At 43.1% G+C, this 17181-nt stretch overlaps 1 protein-coding gene across 1 annotated transcript in view; it reads left to right on the top strand.

The window, feature by feature from the left end:
- The window catches only part of WWC2 (WW and C2 domain containing 2), a 205606-nt gene that overhangs the window by 132211 nt on the left and 56214 nt on the right, over positions 1–17181 (top strand). The window contains exons 8-11 of the mRNA XM_075347159.1: positions 3184–3257; positions 7105–7347; positions 7733–7822; positions 16334–16923. Of these exons, the coding sequence (XP_075203274.1) occupies positions 3184–3257; positions 7105–7347; positions 7733–7822; positions 16334–16923 (997 nt within the window). The remainder of the gene's footprint in view (positions 1–3183; positions 3258–7104; positions 7348–7732; positions 7823–16333; positions 16924–17181) is intronic.

The following is a 17181-nucleotide window of genomic DNA, read 5'->3' as shown; positions in this document are numbered from 1 at the left end:
CTGGGTACAGCTCAACAAGATCGGTCTCAATGGGAACCGCTAGTACTAATGTTGCTCTAAATACATTAAAGTCAAATAAATACATATAATATGTCCTGGTAAAATGAGAATAAACTGGTATGCGCACCTTAAAAAAAAAAAAAAAAAATGTCCGGCATATATCCAAAAAGTAGGAAAGTAATTTTAAAATCCCCCGTAGGTTTGGTCACTATAGCAGGAGTTGTAAATCCTGACTTGTAAAGTGCGAAGAAATCGGTCCTGGAAAAATGGAGAAGGTGTCTTCATGGTGTGGCTCTCCGGCCATCAGCGTCTACAGCAACCTCGCTCATACAGTCCGTGACATGGGTGACGTCACCACTACAGATACGGGGGTCTAACTGGATGGATCAAAAGCCAACGTGATTCAGAAGTGTGCTCCTCCACCTTATGTTGTTTCCAACTCCTTATTAATGGAGGAACAGATCGGCTAGCTAAAGGAAAGGACGTACATTTCTATGCAGGCCTCCTTCAGACACCTGTATAAAACGCATACGTGAATAAATGGTACCGGTGTCAGTGTTTTGCAATCAGTATGTCCTCAGTGATTTGCATGGATAGCTAAAGAAATTACCAGGCTTCTCCTATACTTTGTAGTGTTAAACACGGACGGCATGCACCGTACACTGATGCCATCCATTTGCTGTACGTGTTTTTTATGGACCCATAGACTTGCAGTGGCCCTTGTCATCTGTGCTTCTGGGAAAACATGGACATGCCTCCGTGTGCTTTGTACGGACACATGGTCCATGTAAAAACATGGACATGTGAACAGAGCCATAGGTTATAATGGGTACATGAGAGATTCTTGAAAAAAAAAAAACAAAAACACAACACGTACTAGAGACACGGACATGTCTAACAGCTACATGTTCTTATAAATCGGGTGTGAAATTTTACTGACTGATTCCATTTCATAGAGGAAAGTCCCTCACTTAGGACCCACACACAGTCCAGAGTCCAGTGAGTATAAGACTTGACGTGGACATATCATTGACTTTGGGATTGTCCAGTGTAGATACTCTACTGTGGGTTTTTTTTCACTTAATTAAAGCTAGTAAAGTTATACATAAGCTTCCTTTTGTTCATCCATTTTTTCTAAAAAACAAATTCCCTATCATGCACGGTCTCAGGGGAGAGTCCAGCATGAGGCCAAACACACAACTTAAATGGGGAAACCGCCACAACAAGACAATTGGTATATCGGCAACACTTTAACAACTGTGGGCCTTAGCGCTAGTGAGAGGAAAGATGGGCACCTCCTCATTTACGTGCCGCTGTGCCCTGCACTCCTAACCAGTCCCTATACAGGTTCCTCATCTGTCGCCGAGCCGGAACCCGGAAACCTGAGATGACCCAACAATAGTCCCTGGCTAGGGAGTGGGCAGGTGATGGACACTAGGCTCACCACTGCACTGAAACAACACACCAGGAAAGGAAGACAGATGGGGAAAACACCACAACAGGCTGCTGCAGCCACACCAGCAACTCCAAGCCAGGGTAACAGCAGCTCCTTCTCCCTCCTAGATCAGAATCCTAATGAATCAAGAATAACCAGCACCCCCTGCTGGTAGCAGATGGTATATAAAGGAATTGGGAGTGGTCCCAAACCAGAACACCTGGGATGGTAATTGGCCTGCTTGCTGTCAAGGAATACTGCCATTAACCCTACAACTGCCAAAGTAAAGGAAAACACATTTAAATAGCAGTCTCAAAGTAGAAAGTGAAACTCTGACCCAAAACCTGTCACAATACGCATATAGCAGATAGAGAACCGTGACATCCCGAGATGTATTCTGACAATTTTTGCAGTCTTCCTATCTAGATTGACAGCTGTGACTTTGGGCTTAGTGAGTATTGTATCAGTATTCGTGTTTTACTGACTGATATATAGCAACAAAGATTACATTTTATCATTCTCCAAATGAAAACCTTGCTTTTAGAAATGGGTATAGTGCATTATTGTATATCTGCCCCTGCATGTATTTACATACCGGTATGTCATTTTTTAGGATTGCGGTCTAGTCTGCCAAGCATGATCCGATTAACAGTGCCACCTGGTGGTTGATTTGTAACCGCACATGGATGGAGTACCTGTATGCGTAAATACGCCGGGGGCTCCGCTACCTGTGATGCTCCAGCTGCCGTCATTACGGCTCTAGCAGAGCGGACAGGTCATTATATGAGATGTAGAATCACAACAGCCGGAAAGTTAGAGGAAAGCGGATCTGTCCACTGCAATTAGTGTACACCAGTGCTCGAGCAAGAGGAGGTCACTATTCACTGAAAAACGGCTGGGAATAGAGCATTTTAGGAACCCGGTACAGAGGCTCTGTATGTCTACTGGCACAGGTGGATTAGAGGATGTTAACCTTTGTTACAGCCATTGTATATTGATTTAGTACTAAATACGGAATGAAGCGCAGTCCCATTCTCCTTGGGAAGTTAGTAAAAAGTAGATGACAGACGGGAAGAAGTAGGATGTCACTGCCCAGGATCGGACTGTAGTCTACAAGCATAGAGGCACATGAAGTCTAATTACTAATGGATACATATAGTCACCTCATATATACAGACTTCATACAGACATATTCATTTTTTGAGAATTTCAATGGCTCAAAACCACATTCTCTGGCCAGAGGTGACGGAGAAGATAACTTTATACCTTTCATGTAGGTCAGAAACGCGTTGGTTGGAGTTGGCACGTGTGCCTTCTATTGCCATAGGCTTTGTGCTGCTGTCTGACCACTGTTGCTTTTTAACAATTTTGATTAATAAAATAAGTTTTTATAGAGGAATAGCGTGCCGGCTTTTGCCTGGATTGCCATAACTTTATTTCCTCTTTATTAGTTTCGTCAGCAATGTCTCTGTGTGTGTATATAAGACGCCGGATGCTCCACAAATTGGTAAATCAGTGCTTGGAGTACGACGTCTTAGTGAACATAAAATCCGGCAGATTTCTTATTGATCGGGCTTTTCCGGTGGCACAGCGGGATCTTGGCTGCTTCCTATTCAGCAGCGCCACATACCATTTCCTTTGACTAAAACTTGCTGTATTGGCTGTTACTGCGTACAGATTTTAGGATTTAAGTAGACAGCAGTTTTCATCTTTTGCATAAACCACAGTTTTCTTTATTTTATTTACAGATTGGAATGAGGAGCCGAGCAAATCTAGCAGAAAAGGTCAGGCTGAGCCTACAATACGAGGAGGCTAAAAGAAGGTAACGTCAAGAATGAAGGTGCTCCAGAAATGTGCGGCCGGCGCTGCAAAAATTGTCATTTGGTGCCCTCTAGTGGACATATGGATGAAAACTAGATTGAGGCCAGATCTGAGCATATTGCAGTTCATAGGGATCAATGAAGTGATCAGTTCAGGCCGTTAGATTTCCATGCCAGGTGATTCTCTTGGACTCCCCTTACACAAGTAGCAAGTAATAAATTGGTGTGTTTGACCAAAATGCCCAATCCTCCTTTTCCCTGATGATAGTCAGAAATTTTGGACAAAGAAGTTGCAACACCCAGGCTGCTTGGTTTTTAGTTTTCATTTTTCGTGTGTCTTTTTGTTTTCTTACGGTGTTCCACAACTAAAAATGCTAAAGCCATATGGACTGTACATTATCATCAAATGCAAAGAAAATTGTGTCAGCTCACCTGAGTATAGAGTCCTGTTTTAGATCTGCCGTCCGGAAGCCTGGGCAAGGCAGAAAGTCCAACAAAGAAAAAAATTCCAGCGCAGAGAGGACCGAACTAAGAAGACTTATCAAAAAGCCACGCGTATTGGCCTATGCCTGAATTACAACCATGATTAAGGCATAGGCCGAACCGAAGCGCGTAGTCCCACCCCCCCTTACCCACCCTCTTTTTCATGGATGTCTGTTTTTTAGCTGTCTAACCATTTGACAAATGATTTTAATGGAAAAATAAAAGAGAAATAAGTCTTGTTAGTTCGGTCCTTTCTGTACTGGAATTTTCTTTGTTGTTCATCTGTATATACATTTTTTGGCCACTTTGCTTTGGTTTTTTTTTTTGGTTTTTTTTATATGGTCTTTTGTATGGAGTCTTTTTACTATACTTTGTAAAAAGGCAAAACTAAGGGAAGAAAAATTGTAAAAATCCCATAGAATACTTACAAGGAAACATTACATAGATGGGAAGGTGCCTATGCTTGGTTTGAACAGTCATTTTGTGCTGACAGAGTATTTGTAAATGAAGGGCTTGAAATAGTTGCAGTATTTAAAGTTTTTTGTTATTAATTATTTCAAATAATTCTTCTGGGAAAGCCTTGTATGCTTTTTAGCCACATACTTAAAGTGAACCTGTCAAGTGCAATATACACCCAGAACCATGAGCAGTTCTGGGTGCATATTGCTAATATGCTTGATATTGCTATATTGCTTGATAATGAGATCTTTAGAAAAAATATTTCCTTTATAACATGCTAATGAGGCGAGGGACTAGTCACAAGGCCATTAGTTCCTGTGGTCATTCCACCCTCCTAACATGTTAGCACGCCCACAGAGGTGTGATAACATGCCATTCAGTTCAGCATTACCAGCGGTGACACGCGTACCTGTGTTCGCTGTCATTGCTGATCAGAAGTCCCCGTCACTTCCGGTGATGCCCACTAGACCTCTCTGAAGCTGGGACGTGTACTGCGCATGACCAGAAGTGCCGGGGATCAGTGGTGACAACGGACACAGATACACGCATCACTGCTGATGATGTTGCATTGAACACCATGTTAGCACGCCCATGTGGGCGTACCTACATGTTAAGCGGGCGTAATGAGCGCAGGAACGAACAGCCTTGCGACTAGTCCTGCGCTAATTAGTATATCAAAGGATTTTTAGAAATAATTTCTTAAAGATCTGTTTATCTAGGCTGCTAGATACAGGGACGGTTAGGCAGGGATTAGCAATATGCACCCCGAACTGCTCATGGTTCTGGGTGCATATTGCACCTGACAGGTTCCCATTAACCTGAGCTGACCGGAAAACCAAGTGTCCCATCACGCTCCATGCTTTCTTCAGCCATTTAGCTACCTGATCAGTGTAAGTGATCTATGGTCAGAGCTCCAAGCTGCAGCTTCTGATTGTATACTGGACACAAGCAATGCTGCTAAATGTTGTGCCATGGATCATTGCAAAGAAATGAGCAATGGTAGAAAAAAGCGTGAAAAGCAGCACTCTGCAAATGGGGAATAATTGCAGTTATTGCTGGAAACGTGCATTGGTTTTCACTTATCAAAATAAATAGCAGCAGATCGTCGGGCAGAGCAGATGTTATAAATACCTAGTAATACACTGGCCATCTGCGGGGCGTATGGTGTTTACCCCGGTAACAGGTTTATAATCACTGCAATCAATTTGTGTCGCACATATCCGATCAGTAGCCACAAAACTGATGGAATTAATACAAATGACTGTTTTGTTCTTTTTCTTTCTTTTTTTTTTTCTTTAATTCCATTTTGCTACGTATTTTTATTTATGGACATTGAAAGCTTCAGATTGTTCTGAATAAGTGCACATCTTTTTTGGCTTCTTTGTCCTTCCTGATCGCTTCACTCTGGCTTTTCTCAATGATTTAGTATTTTGAAGGTACTTTTGAGCTGGATAATTGGAGCAGATCTGTCATTTCTCTGCTTTAAACTTGCACCGTGGGCAGCAAGAATAGACCACAAAAACTTTCCATTGTGTAAGCGGGTGGTAATGGCGCTTTGCTTAATTGTTGGGCTTTGCTATAGTTTGTGCTTTTTTAACAGCATGGGGTTTGCTTTTTATCTATTTTTTGTATCATCACTATATATATATATATATATATACGTGCGTTGTTTCTCTTTTGGTTTTCTTTTTCTTCTTCTTTTTTTTTTTTTTTTTTTTTTTTTAAATGGCACCATCATATATACTAAGCTAAAATTATTACTGGTTTAATGGCATGTATGGTTTTACCAATCGGGGTTACGTAAACATATTGATCAACTTCAGCAAATGCAATATTGTATTTTATACTGTTACTTCTTACAATCTGAATTCACAGTTCTGCTGTTTGCTATTAGAACCAGTTTATAGCTCCACCCTTGGAGGGACGGCCACACATTACTTGTAAATGTGCGCCATGTAATTCCAAGGTACATTTCCTCGATCTTGCCTTAAGTGGCTTCTTTCCATAACAGTTGAATTGAGGCTGGGCCTAAATGGATCAGCTGATCACTGACTGGCTTCTCGTGACATACTCCCTCAATTCTTTTTTTATAGGGGTCTAGGAAGTTGAGGTCTACCCTACTGTCTGGAGGTCTGAGCCTGGCTGAAAGGGATTTAGAACTTGGCCTAAGAGTTTATTCTCCTCTTCAACAATGAATGTTTGATAGCTTTAGGTTCATGTTGATAAGAGGGGTACCTTGACTCCCGGAGTTGGATGCCATTGGCGGCGGCAGCTGGTCTGAGAATGGGTAGAGAGGTGGCCATGCATGTGAACAGCGCTCTCCATACATTTCTGTTCCAGATATTTCTGTAACTCTTGAGAAGTAAATGGAGAGATCTGCACATGTCACTGTCTGGCAGCTTCTTCACTGCCTGGATCCGGGGTTATTGCGTCCGAGAACCCCCACCGCATCACTTGGATTTGCTTTGTCCTGAACGCTGCAGGTCCTCAACTGCGGGTCCGCGAGACTCCTCTGCGGGAAACCTCAGCTGCCCCTGCCCACGATCAGGGTTCGGGGCACTGCAGTCTCTCGATTGTGGTCTCCCTATGGAGGACACATGGGACTCTGCAGCAATCAGTTGACATACTGCGGCTCGGAAAGTCGCACTGCAGTTCAGTGTTTGCTGCGGGAAAAACAAGCACAGTGGGCATGGGATTTCTAGAAATCCTATCCATTATGCTTGTACTGTACAATGCAGAGTTTTGAACGTAGCTGAAGCATGATGTATCCAAAACACTGTGGGCACGTACCCTTACATGGACAACCTTCTAATACTAGTCTTGTAAACAGAATTTGGCTAATTCGTCAAGTTCCAATTAAATCTGAATATTCAGTAGATATGTCTTTATCTTTACCTGTCTTTTCAGTATGGCTAACATAAAGATAGAACTATCCAAGTTGGACAGCGAGGCCTGGCCAGGAGCACTAGACATAGAGAAAGAGAAACTACTGCTAATTAACGAAAAAGAGGAGCTTCTAAAAGAACTGCAGTTTGTAACTACCCGAAAACGCACTCAAGACGAGATGGAACGACTGGAAGCGGAAAGGAGGCGGCTAGAAGAGGACCTCTTGTCCGTCAGAAGCACTCCCAGCCAAGCACTTGCCGAGAGGTAATCGTCCTTCGAGTCCGTTTACACTTGTCGTACTTAACCACTGCTGAGCAGTGACTAGTTTGCCGATCGGCGGTCGTTTTATAGCCTCTTTGCTCTTCAGTACACACAGGCTGCCATTGTTCTCGGCAGCACACATCATGTTTATACTGGATGATATGCTGCAGAGAACCATGATGTTTTGTGCAAACCAAAAGATCAGTTCACCCAACAATCAAGTGTTTAGCCTGTTCATCAGATGATAGGCAGCCTGATTAATGATTATCAAGAGAGAGCAATTTTGGGAATCTCGGTGTTTCTGCATTTCCTGATTATGTTATAGACCCTGAAAACCTAAAGCACAATCACACACCTTTAATCTTATATCCCTGTATGTTTTGTTCAGGTTAAAAGTTCAAGAAAAAAAGAAGGAGCTGGTGAAAAAGTTGGAAGAAACCACAAAACTGGCCACTTATTTGCATTCAGAACTGAAAAGGTAGGTCAGCGACCTGACGATAATTAGCAGCGTACGACGTGTTCTCTGCAGACTTCTCAGATGTCCGGTCTTATTAGAAGCCTGTGCTTCAGCTTCTAAAAGCATTTCTGAAGTATAAAACTGGTGATGTGTACACATCTGCCAGGCTCTTGTTAGCGCGCATTTGTTTAAGAGCTTTGGCATCATTGTGATGTGCCGCAGTTCACAGCCATGAAGCGGGCTATAATACACATTGTAGAAATATAGGTTAATGTGCTGAGAATAATCAGCATATATACAAGTAATGGTAAATGACTAATGCAGTGTTAGGTAGAAAGGTGTCACTATGTCAGGGACATTGTAAAATGTTTAGGTCTTGGCTACTTTTCATAGTGGTGCAGACTGATTTTAACAGCTGAAGCCAATATGATTACATTTGACTTAATGGACTTTAAAGTGCGGCAAACATTGGTTATTTAAAGGGAATCTTTCACCAGGTTTTTGCTGCCCATCTGAGATCACTATAATGTAGGTGCAGAGACCCCAATTCCAGCGATGGGCCACTTACTGGGCTGCTTTTGATAAAATCTCAGTTTTATTATCAGGAGATTATCACTTAAGGACTAGTAAATCTGATGCCAGGTAGTCCTTCATCTTCAACAGCTCTGTATAACCTTGCCCCCACCACGGATTGGCTGCTTTTGTGTACAAGCTGCCAATAAGTGGTGTGGGTGGAGTTGTACAGAGCTCCGCATTCAGAGAACTGGTAGATCGGCAGAGGATGGAACAAGGATTTTATCAAAACTACAGCAAGCAGATCACTAAGTGACACATTACTGGGATTGGGGTCTGTACCCCTACTTGCTGCTTTGAGATGGGGTAGCAAAAACTTTATGATGTTCCCTTTGAAGGGTATGATTCCATAAACAGATAGAAAGCCAATTTGTATTCTTTTTTCAATACTAGCAAAGTGGATGACACCTATAAAATAAAATCCGATCCCCATTCTGCTGAAACACCCTGCTGCAGTAATTGACCTGTCCTGCGTATTTGAATCTGCAGCAAGTCAATTTTTTTATGCTGTGGATGAAATGAACGTTGGATTTCACAGTTTGCAATGCACAGGATGAGGCCTGCTTTCTCTGCTACAACTTTACAAGACGGTTTCAGGAGTTTGAGAGCTCTCTCTGCATGTTCCTTTCTATCTTTGGCCGCATGGCAGCTGGGAACTAGGCTTTTCTAAATTGGTCAGGGGTTAGAGTATCTGGTGTTCAACGCAGACGGAAGGTGGCTGCTTCTGACACCGCAAATATGGGCACTAGCACCGGAAGGGGGATAAATGCCTATTTCTTATTTTAAATAGATAAAAAAAAATTAAAGTTAGTATTTAAAATGTTATAATGCACGTCTCAAGTCTTCCCGAACTTCACACAGTCTTCTAAAAGTGACATTTACATTTCTGATCCACCGTGACTGGCTGATTAGCGTCCAGCAGGACCAGACATGACACCTGGTCCATTAAGTCTTCTGGTCACTGAGGCCACTAATTAACACTAGGGACAGGTGATTGAGGATCAGGATGTCATCACTTTCAGAGTTTATGGCCACGCACTTAAAAGACATACATACACATTCATACCAATAAAAATCATTTTGTTTATATGTTGAACAAAATGATCTATTTTCGTATATTGCACCAAGATATTTCATCGCACAGTACAACGATTGTATTCATCCAAACCAGTCCCTGTCTTCAAATTTTATTATGTCTTTGAGCCACACAGTGGGGACAGTAAAGCTGGCCATACACGTTAGATGACTGTCGTCTGAGTTATGCTTCAGGTGATCGTTCGACCTAAAGCCATCTGGCCAACTCTTCCGTCCAGTACACAAGAGGGCTCGTTCTGCCGGACGGCTCGTTCTGCCGGACGGCTCGTTCTGCCGGACGGCTCGTTCTGCCGGACGGCTCGTTCTGCCGGACGGCTCGTTCTGCCGGACGGCTCGTTCTGCCGGGCACTACTGTTTACTCTGAGAAAGCCACCGGCTGACACATCAGCTGCCAACTTCTTTGTGAGAACAATGCAATCAGCAGTCTTATCAGTAGATTCCCGACCATTAGTAAGCTGGTGCCCACATACACATTTGACCGTTGGCTGAAACCAACAATATTGGTGAATTCGGCCGACATTAGTCTGTGTATGGACAGTGGAAGGAAAGTACACTCAATGCACGTGTTGTATTACTCTCATTGACACCCAAGTCCCAGTGCTCTATTATCATGTCCAAGATTAACGATCTTAGCCCAAACTCCATTTTTCTTTTAGTGCATTCTGTTTTTTCAAATAAACTTTATATTTTTTCTAAAAAAATAAATAAATTTGGTTATTGTGTTTTATCAACACATTTCACATGAAGGCCGAAGATTTCTGGGTAACGGTGGTCTTTGATGCAAGGGGATTTAACGATCAGCCTTGATATTTGCATGCTGTAGAGAAGACGCTGTGTACCTAGATGTAATTTGTGAGCAGAACTATTTATTTTAATTAACACGAAGTACTAATAGAGTAATAATGATCCATTCTGGGGGCGTCTACACATATACCGCAAAATAAACAAATTGATAATGTTTGGAGAACTAATTAGGTTTGACAAACAACTTCATTACAGCCTGAATAATCACTGGAGTCTTGTCAATAAAAGGCACTTCATCTCGCTAAGTGTTCCTTGCAGCGGTATTCAGTGGGGGCAAATATTTCATTCCATAGCATGCATCACTTCTAAAGTACACCGTGTCAGTCTGCTCCGGAGCGAGAAAGTGTTAACTACATGCAGAAAACTGAGGTTTATGGAGGGCAGTGATCATGATCAGAAAGTATCACCAAGGTCAATGAACCTTCTGACCAGATTTATCACCTCAAATGTGACCATTAGGAGAAGCATAGAGGCAAATTTAGTTTTGATGATGACCGTCTCTGATTTCCAGTTCATATAGACTGCTGCAGGGGTCTCACGCTCGGCACGTAGAAATATATGGCTGACAGGCCGCATTCCTTGTAGAACCAGATGATGTTTTCATTGATATTAAGCTTTTTTTTTTCTCTAGTACGGCTTTTTGATCACTTTTATTCCATTTTTTTTTTTTGTCGGTATAATGAAAATCTACGTTTTTGGTGTGTATTTGTTTTTATTGCAATGTTCAACACATGGGTTATCTCTTTTGTTTGTTTTTTTCCTGTCTGAACTACAGTGTTTTTGAAACTTGCAGCATGTCAATTCTTTCAGCATTTTTGCAGTGTTTTTTCACAGAAAAAAGCCATAACTATTTTGCCTGTTACCGGGAAGGAACAACCACGGGAAGGGCAGTCTCCAGTCAAGGAGACCACCTATGCCAAACATGGTATCCATCCACAGACAGCCGTTTCGGGGTATTTGCCCCTCATCAGTGTGGAGTAGGAATCTGGCTAGTGGGACATTGCCTAGTAAAAGACTATGTGACCTTAGGGAGATCAACATCCACCACTGCGGAGACACCATCACGTGTTTCTCAACGCAGTGATTCTAGAGCAATGCCCCCTGGGAAATATTCAAGAAACACGTGATGGTGTCTCCGCAGTGGTGGATGTTGATCTCCCTAAGGTCAACCTCCTTGACTGGAGACTGCCCTTCCCGTGGTTGTTCCTTCCCGGTGAAAGACCTGGCTAGTTTCCTGCCAGCGTTGAGAAACATGTGATGGTGTCTCCGCAGGCCTTCTTGCTTTGAATATTTCCCAGGGGGCATTGCTCTAGAATCACTGCGTTGAGAAACACGTGATGGTGTCTCCGCAGTGGTGGATGTTGATCTCCCTAAGGTCAACCATCCTTGCTCACATATTTTGCCTGTTAAGCAGCCTATTGTGTTGGCCATGCAGGCTAACCTGTCTGACTGACCTGAAGGTTATTTAATTGGCCTCAGGTTGCCGTGGCAACTACTACCACCTCATGATCACGAGGTGCCGATCGGATTTAAGAGTGAGCCCCCCTCTCTCAAGTAACCATCTAGATACTGCTGTCACTACTGACAGTGGTATCTAAATGGTTAAGCAACAAAGATCTGTGCTAATACTGGTCATGATCATTGCAACAGTTTTGTGCTGATGATGGCGCAAGCTCTGCTTCTTGGTCAGCACCATCTTCATACATGTATGACGTTTTACAGGGAGTCACATCCCACTTCCTTGCACATGTATGGCAGGTGTCGTTAAGGGGCAAAAAAAAAAAAAATATCCTCCTCTCAATATTCACCTACACCTCCACTCTGATACACTGTGCTTGGGCATGATGTTATTAAGCAGCACCGGCGTGCTTACCCTTTTGCCGGATGTCTGCCCTGATACACTGTGCTTGGGCATGATGTTATTAAGCAGCACCGGCGTGCTTACCCTTTTGCCGGATGTCTGCCCTGATACACTGTGCTTGGGCATGATGTCATTAAGCAGCATCGGCGTGCTTCTCCTTCTGCGATATGTCGGATGTCTGTCCATCACTCTGTGATTGGGCGTGATGTCATTAAAGAGCATCGGCATGCTTTCCCTTATGCCATATGGCGAATGTCCGTTCTGTCACGCTGTGCTCGGGCATGATGTCATTAAGCGGCACCGGCGTGCTTCTCCTTATGCCGGATGTCTTCTCTGACACACTGTGCTTGAGCAGATGTCATTAAGGGTCACCGGTGTGCTTCCTCTTCTGCCATATGCCGGATGTCTGCTTCTCACACTGTGCTTTGGTGAAATGTCATTAAGCAGCACCTATAAAAGTTCAGGGTGGAAAAACGGGTTTAATATTTTCTCCCTGAAGAAGGAGGCGTGCATGCCTCTGAAACGCGTAGGAATGTTTCAATAAAAGAATATGTATTTTAATAACACCAGTTCGTGGTTTATAGCGCGGCATTAAACCCGTTTTTCCACCCTGAACTTTTATAGCATTTTCTCTCCAACGGGGCCGCTGCTTAAACCACTCCAGCACTCACATATGTCTGCACAGGGGTTGTGACTGGCACAACCTGATCAGGTGAGTGTATTCATTCCTTTCATTTCCCTAAACCCATATACTGGGTAAGACCCTATTTTGCGCCTTTTTTTTCCCTATTCAGAGTTTCTCATTAAGCAGCACCGGCGTGGTACCCTTCTGCTGTATGGCAGATGTTCGCTCTGACACACTGTGCTCAGGCATGAGGTCATTAAGCAGCACTGGCGTGCTTCCCCTTCGGCCGCATGGCGGATGTCCACTCGGATAGTCTGTGCTTGGGCATGGTGTTAAGGGGCACCACGGTACTTCCCCCTTCAGCTGTGTGCCGGATGTCCACTCTGGTACACTATGATCAGGCATGATGTTATTAAGGGGCACCGGCGCGCTTCCCCTTAGGCCATATGGCGGATGTCCTCTCGGATACTCTGTGCTTGGGCATGAGGTCATTAAGGGGCGTTGACATGATTCACATTTGGCTGTATGGCGGATGTCTGCTCTGACACATTGTGCTCTGGCATGGTGTCATTGAGGGGCACTAGTGCTTTCCCTAGGATGTCCCTCCGGGCCACAGATGGCCACCTGAAAAGCTGCGTTATTGATACCCCTGCATTAATATATGCTACTGTATTTATAATATGCTATCTTATAGAGAAGGCCTAATGGTCACTTCTCCAATCTAAAGGTGGCCATACAAATTAGACTGTCTACTCACCCTGCTAACCATCTAATGTGTAGGTGGCCGCCTAACTCGTGCAGGATAAAATCATTGGAAGAAGGACCAGACATGTTGACTTTTAATGCCCACTCACTTTATTTCCAGGGAGGATAATAAGAGACCTCCAGATATTACTTTCTTCTCCTGTTTTGTACATATGGATGCTCATCCAGCTGAGAGTGCACGAAGGGTCAGCTACCTGTGATCTGTTATGTGTAACCATCTTGATTATATTAGAATTAAACATATATGTAGTTGAATTTTTAGACGGGTTGTCACATGACAGACATGCATCAGTATCTGATTGTTAGAGGTTTGACTACCTTGACCCTGACTGATCGGAAGAATGAAGGAGCTGCGGGTTTATCTCCTGTTGCCTCCGCTCCATATTCGCCCGCAGCCTCCAGATAAAGGAGCACAGAGCTGACCATGTTCACCAGTGTATATTCTCAGTGCAGTAAAGTAGTTTAGTCCATCTTGATGTATATTATTTATTTTTTTTTGTTTTATAATAATTTTTGATCATTAACTGGAGGTCAGAGAATTGTGTAAGGACAGCACAGCACAGCGGAGGAGCATAGCTTTCTTTCTTGATTGCGGGCAAGCATCTCGGATTATAAAGTACCACTATGGTTGCTTGATGATAGAATAGATTTTAACGTCAGACATGCCACCTTCATAGCCGGCAGTCGTACAAAGCGATTCCAGGGATGCTTTATGTAATGCTGTCTTCCAGAATGCATGCCGCTCCGCACACCCCATAACGTAATGCTCCCTGCAACTAAATAGCAGAAAACAAAATATTAGTTTTGTTTCAGATAGCACTGCTCAGATTACTGCAGGGATTGTACGAGCTCAAACCGACATAAAAAGGCAGTAAATGTAAAAGCAGCCATAAGAAGACGCCAAGACGCTGCTCACACCATGCAGTGTCCATGCTTAAAAAGATTAAATGTATGAGTAGAGTATAGAAACTGATATGTAGATATAGACCGGTATGGAAAATTTGCTAAAAAGTAAGAAGCATTTTATCAATTGGTAAAAATAAACTATTAGCAATTCTATTTTTTTTTTTTTTTTTTAAAGCAAAGGGAATGAACAATAGAGAAACCTAAATCACAATAATATTTGGTGTGACCAGGCCTTGCCTTTAAAACTGCATCAAAACATCAATTCTGTTAGATACACTTGGGCTATATACACACGCTGCATCTTTTACCGTGTTTTTCATGAAATTTTGAGGTCACAAAGATGCACCCATATGCATGCATCTTTTCCCGCCACCAACGTCTATGGGATTCGTATTTTGCTGTCACAGTGCATCTTTTTTTGGCTGCATTTTTTATGTCAATTCTTTTTGTGTTTTGTCCCTGCGTTTCGGAGGACTGGCAGATCAATCCCCCACTGGCTCTGGGTCGGCAGGGGATTGATCCCTGCTAACTGGCCATGTGCTGGTCCCCATATAAAGTCTATGGGGACCAGAATCCAGCGCAAAGGGGTAAGACCTAGTGCTTCATACTTACTAATTCGCCAGGACAGCTGTCACACTGCTCTCGCGGCCACTCATTCACTTCCCAGACCGCTCATTACCTTCATTGAATATGCACTGCTCCCCCCGCCCACCAGAGTCTGTGATTGGTTGCAGTCAGTCAAGACCTCATGCTGAGTGAAAGCGTGTCTGACACTTCCAATCACAGACGCCGGTGGGTGGGTCTATATTGTACAGTAAAATAAATAAAAATAATTTGCATAGGATCCTGCTATATTATGATACCCAGCACATATAAAGCCCGACAACTGGGGGCTGGTATTCTCAGGCTAGGTAGACCCATGGTTATTGGGCGGTCACCAGCCAAAAATATCAGTTTGCAGCCGCTCAGAATTGCCGCATTTATTAGATGCAACAGTCCCGGCACTTAACCTGGCTCTTCCCGATTGCCCTGGTGTGGTGGCAATCTAGGTAATAAGGAGTTAATGGCAGCCCACAGTGCCACTAAGTCCTAGATCAGTAATAGGAGGCGTCTGAGACCCTCCCCATCACTAATCTGTAAGTGAAAGTAAGTATTACTAATCTAGGGTTTAGTGGCAGCTGTGGGCTGCCATTAATCCCTTATTACCCCAATTGCCACCGCACCAGGGCAACGGAAAGAGCCAGGTCCAGTGCCACAATTGGCGCATCTAATGGATGCGCCACTTCTTGGGTGGCTGCACGCTGCTATTGTTAGGCTGAAAAGGGCCAAATAACCATGGCCCTTCCCACCCTAATAGTATCAGCCCCCAGTTGTCTGCTGTACCTTGGCTAGTTTTAGAAAAATAGGGGGGACCTCACGTCATTATTTTTTTTTTTTTTAAATCAAATAATTAAAAAATGCTAGCTATCCATGTATCGAGCTACTCTGTTCTTTCTTTCTATCTATATAGCCTTGCAGTCCAGAAATATTGTAGGATTATAGTCAGGTGTAGATCTAACCAATTATACGAAACAGGTGAGAATGATCATTATTTTTGCAGAAGAACTTATTTAATTTTTTTTTTTTTATGCATTTTATTTTTTTTAAACTTTAGGTCATGTTCACACGATGTGTTTTAAATCCAAGATTTTCTAAAAAGTATTAGAATAATGAGCAAATATATCAGAGCAAAATTGTCCAACTGTCAACCTGGTAACAACATTTATTTATTGAACCAAAGACTGGTCTCTACTGTTTAGTTGGTATTTCTTAGGAAGGTAATCTTACAATTGCTTCGGGTTTATTTGTTTGTATAGTATGTAATTGTGGTGTAATTAAAACTGTCGTTCTTTCCCTTACACAGCTTGTCTGCCAGCACGTTGTCTGTTTCATCGGGTAGCAGCCTTGGCTCCTTAGCATCTAGTCGTGGGTCCTTGAACACTTCTAGTCTAGGTTCCCTTAATTCATTGAGCTCTACGGACCTGTATTACAATCAGGGGGACAGTGCATCTGACCTGGACTATCAGTACAAGTTGGACTTTTTGCTCCAAGAGAAAAGTGGTTACATTCCAGCCGGGCCTATCACTACCATTCATGAAAATGAGGTAGTGCATTCCCATGGCAGAACAGAATATACCAGCCTGCCCACCGCACAAGAGGACCCACAAGAAACCAAACCTACAAAGTCTGTGACATCACTCTCATCGCTATCCTCCCTTTCTTCATTGTCCCCACCCGGGTCTCCTCCAGTGTTGGAAGGAGCGTTCTCTTTGACTACTCAGGACACCATTGGTACAGATTTTGAGAGTTATGACTTTCCTGGAATATTCTCAGAAATGAGCCTCAATGAAAATCAGCATTTATTGGACTCTTGTATGGAGCAATCTCCGGCCTTCTCCGAGGAAAAATGCACAAAGCAAGAGATGATTACAGTATTGCCAGAAGAGAGCACAGGTAAGGACCAACACTTCTGGTTTTCATGGCCGTACCCCAATAACCTTACAGCTAAAACCATCTGGTCTGTTTGTGACATACAACCTCATCTTGTCTCTAGATCAGGAGAACTTATCTAAGCCTCCGTCCGGTATTTGTTATACTGTATGCCGTTAGCTGTTCTTTTAATAATAAGGTTTTAGTCTTTTAAGATAAAATTTTGACAAGTGCACACAAAGCCTGGCCAACGCATTGCCTATGTGTTTAAACTACCTAGAG

This window comes from Anomaloglossus baeobatrachus, chromosome 1 (genome assembly GCF_048569485.1).
Source record: "Anomaloglossus baeobatrachus isolate aAnoBae1 chromosome 1, aAnoBae1.hap1, whole genome shotgun sequence".
Taxonomy (NCBI): domain Eukaryota; kingdom Metazoa; phylum Chordata; class Amphibia; order Anura; family Aromobatidae; genus Anomaloglossus; species Anomaloglossus baeobatrachus.
This window is presented reverse-complemented; position numbering and strand designations above follow the sequence as displayed.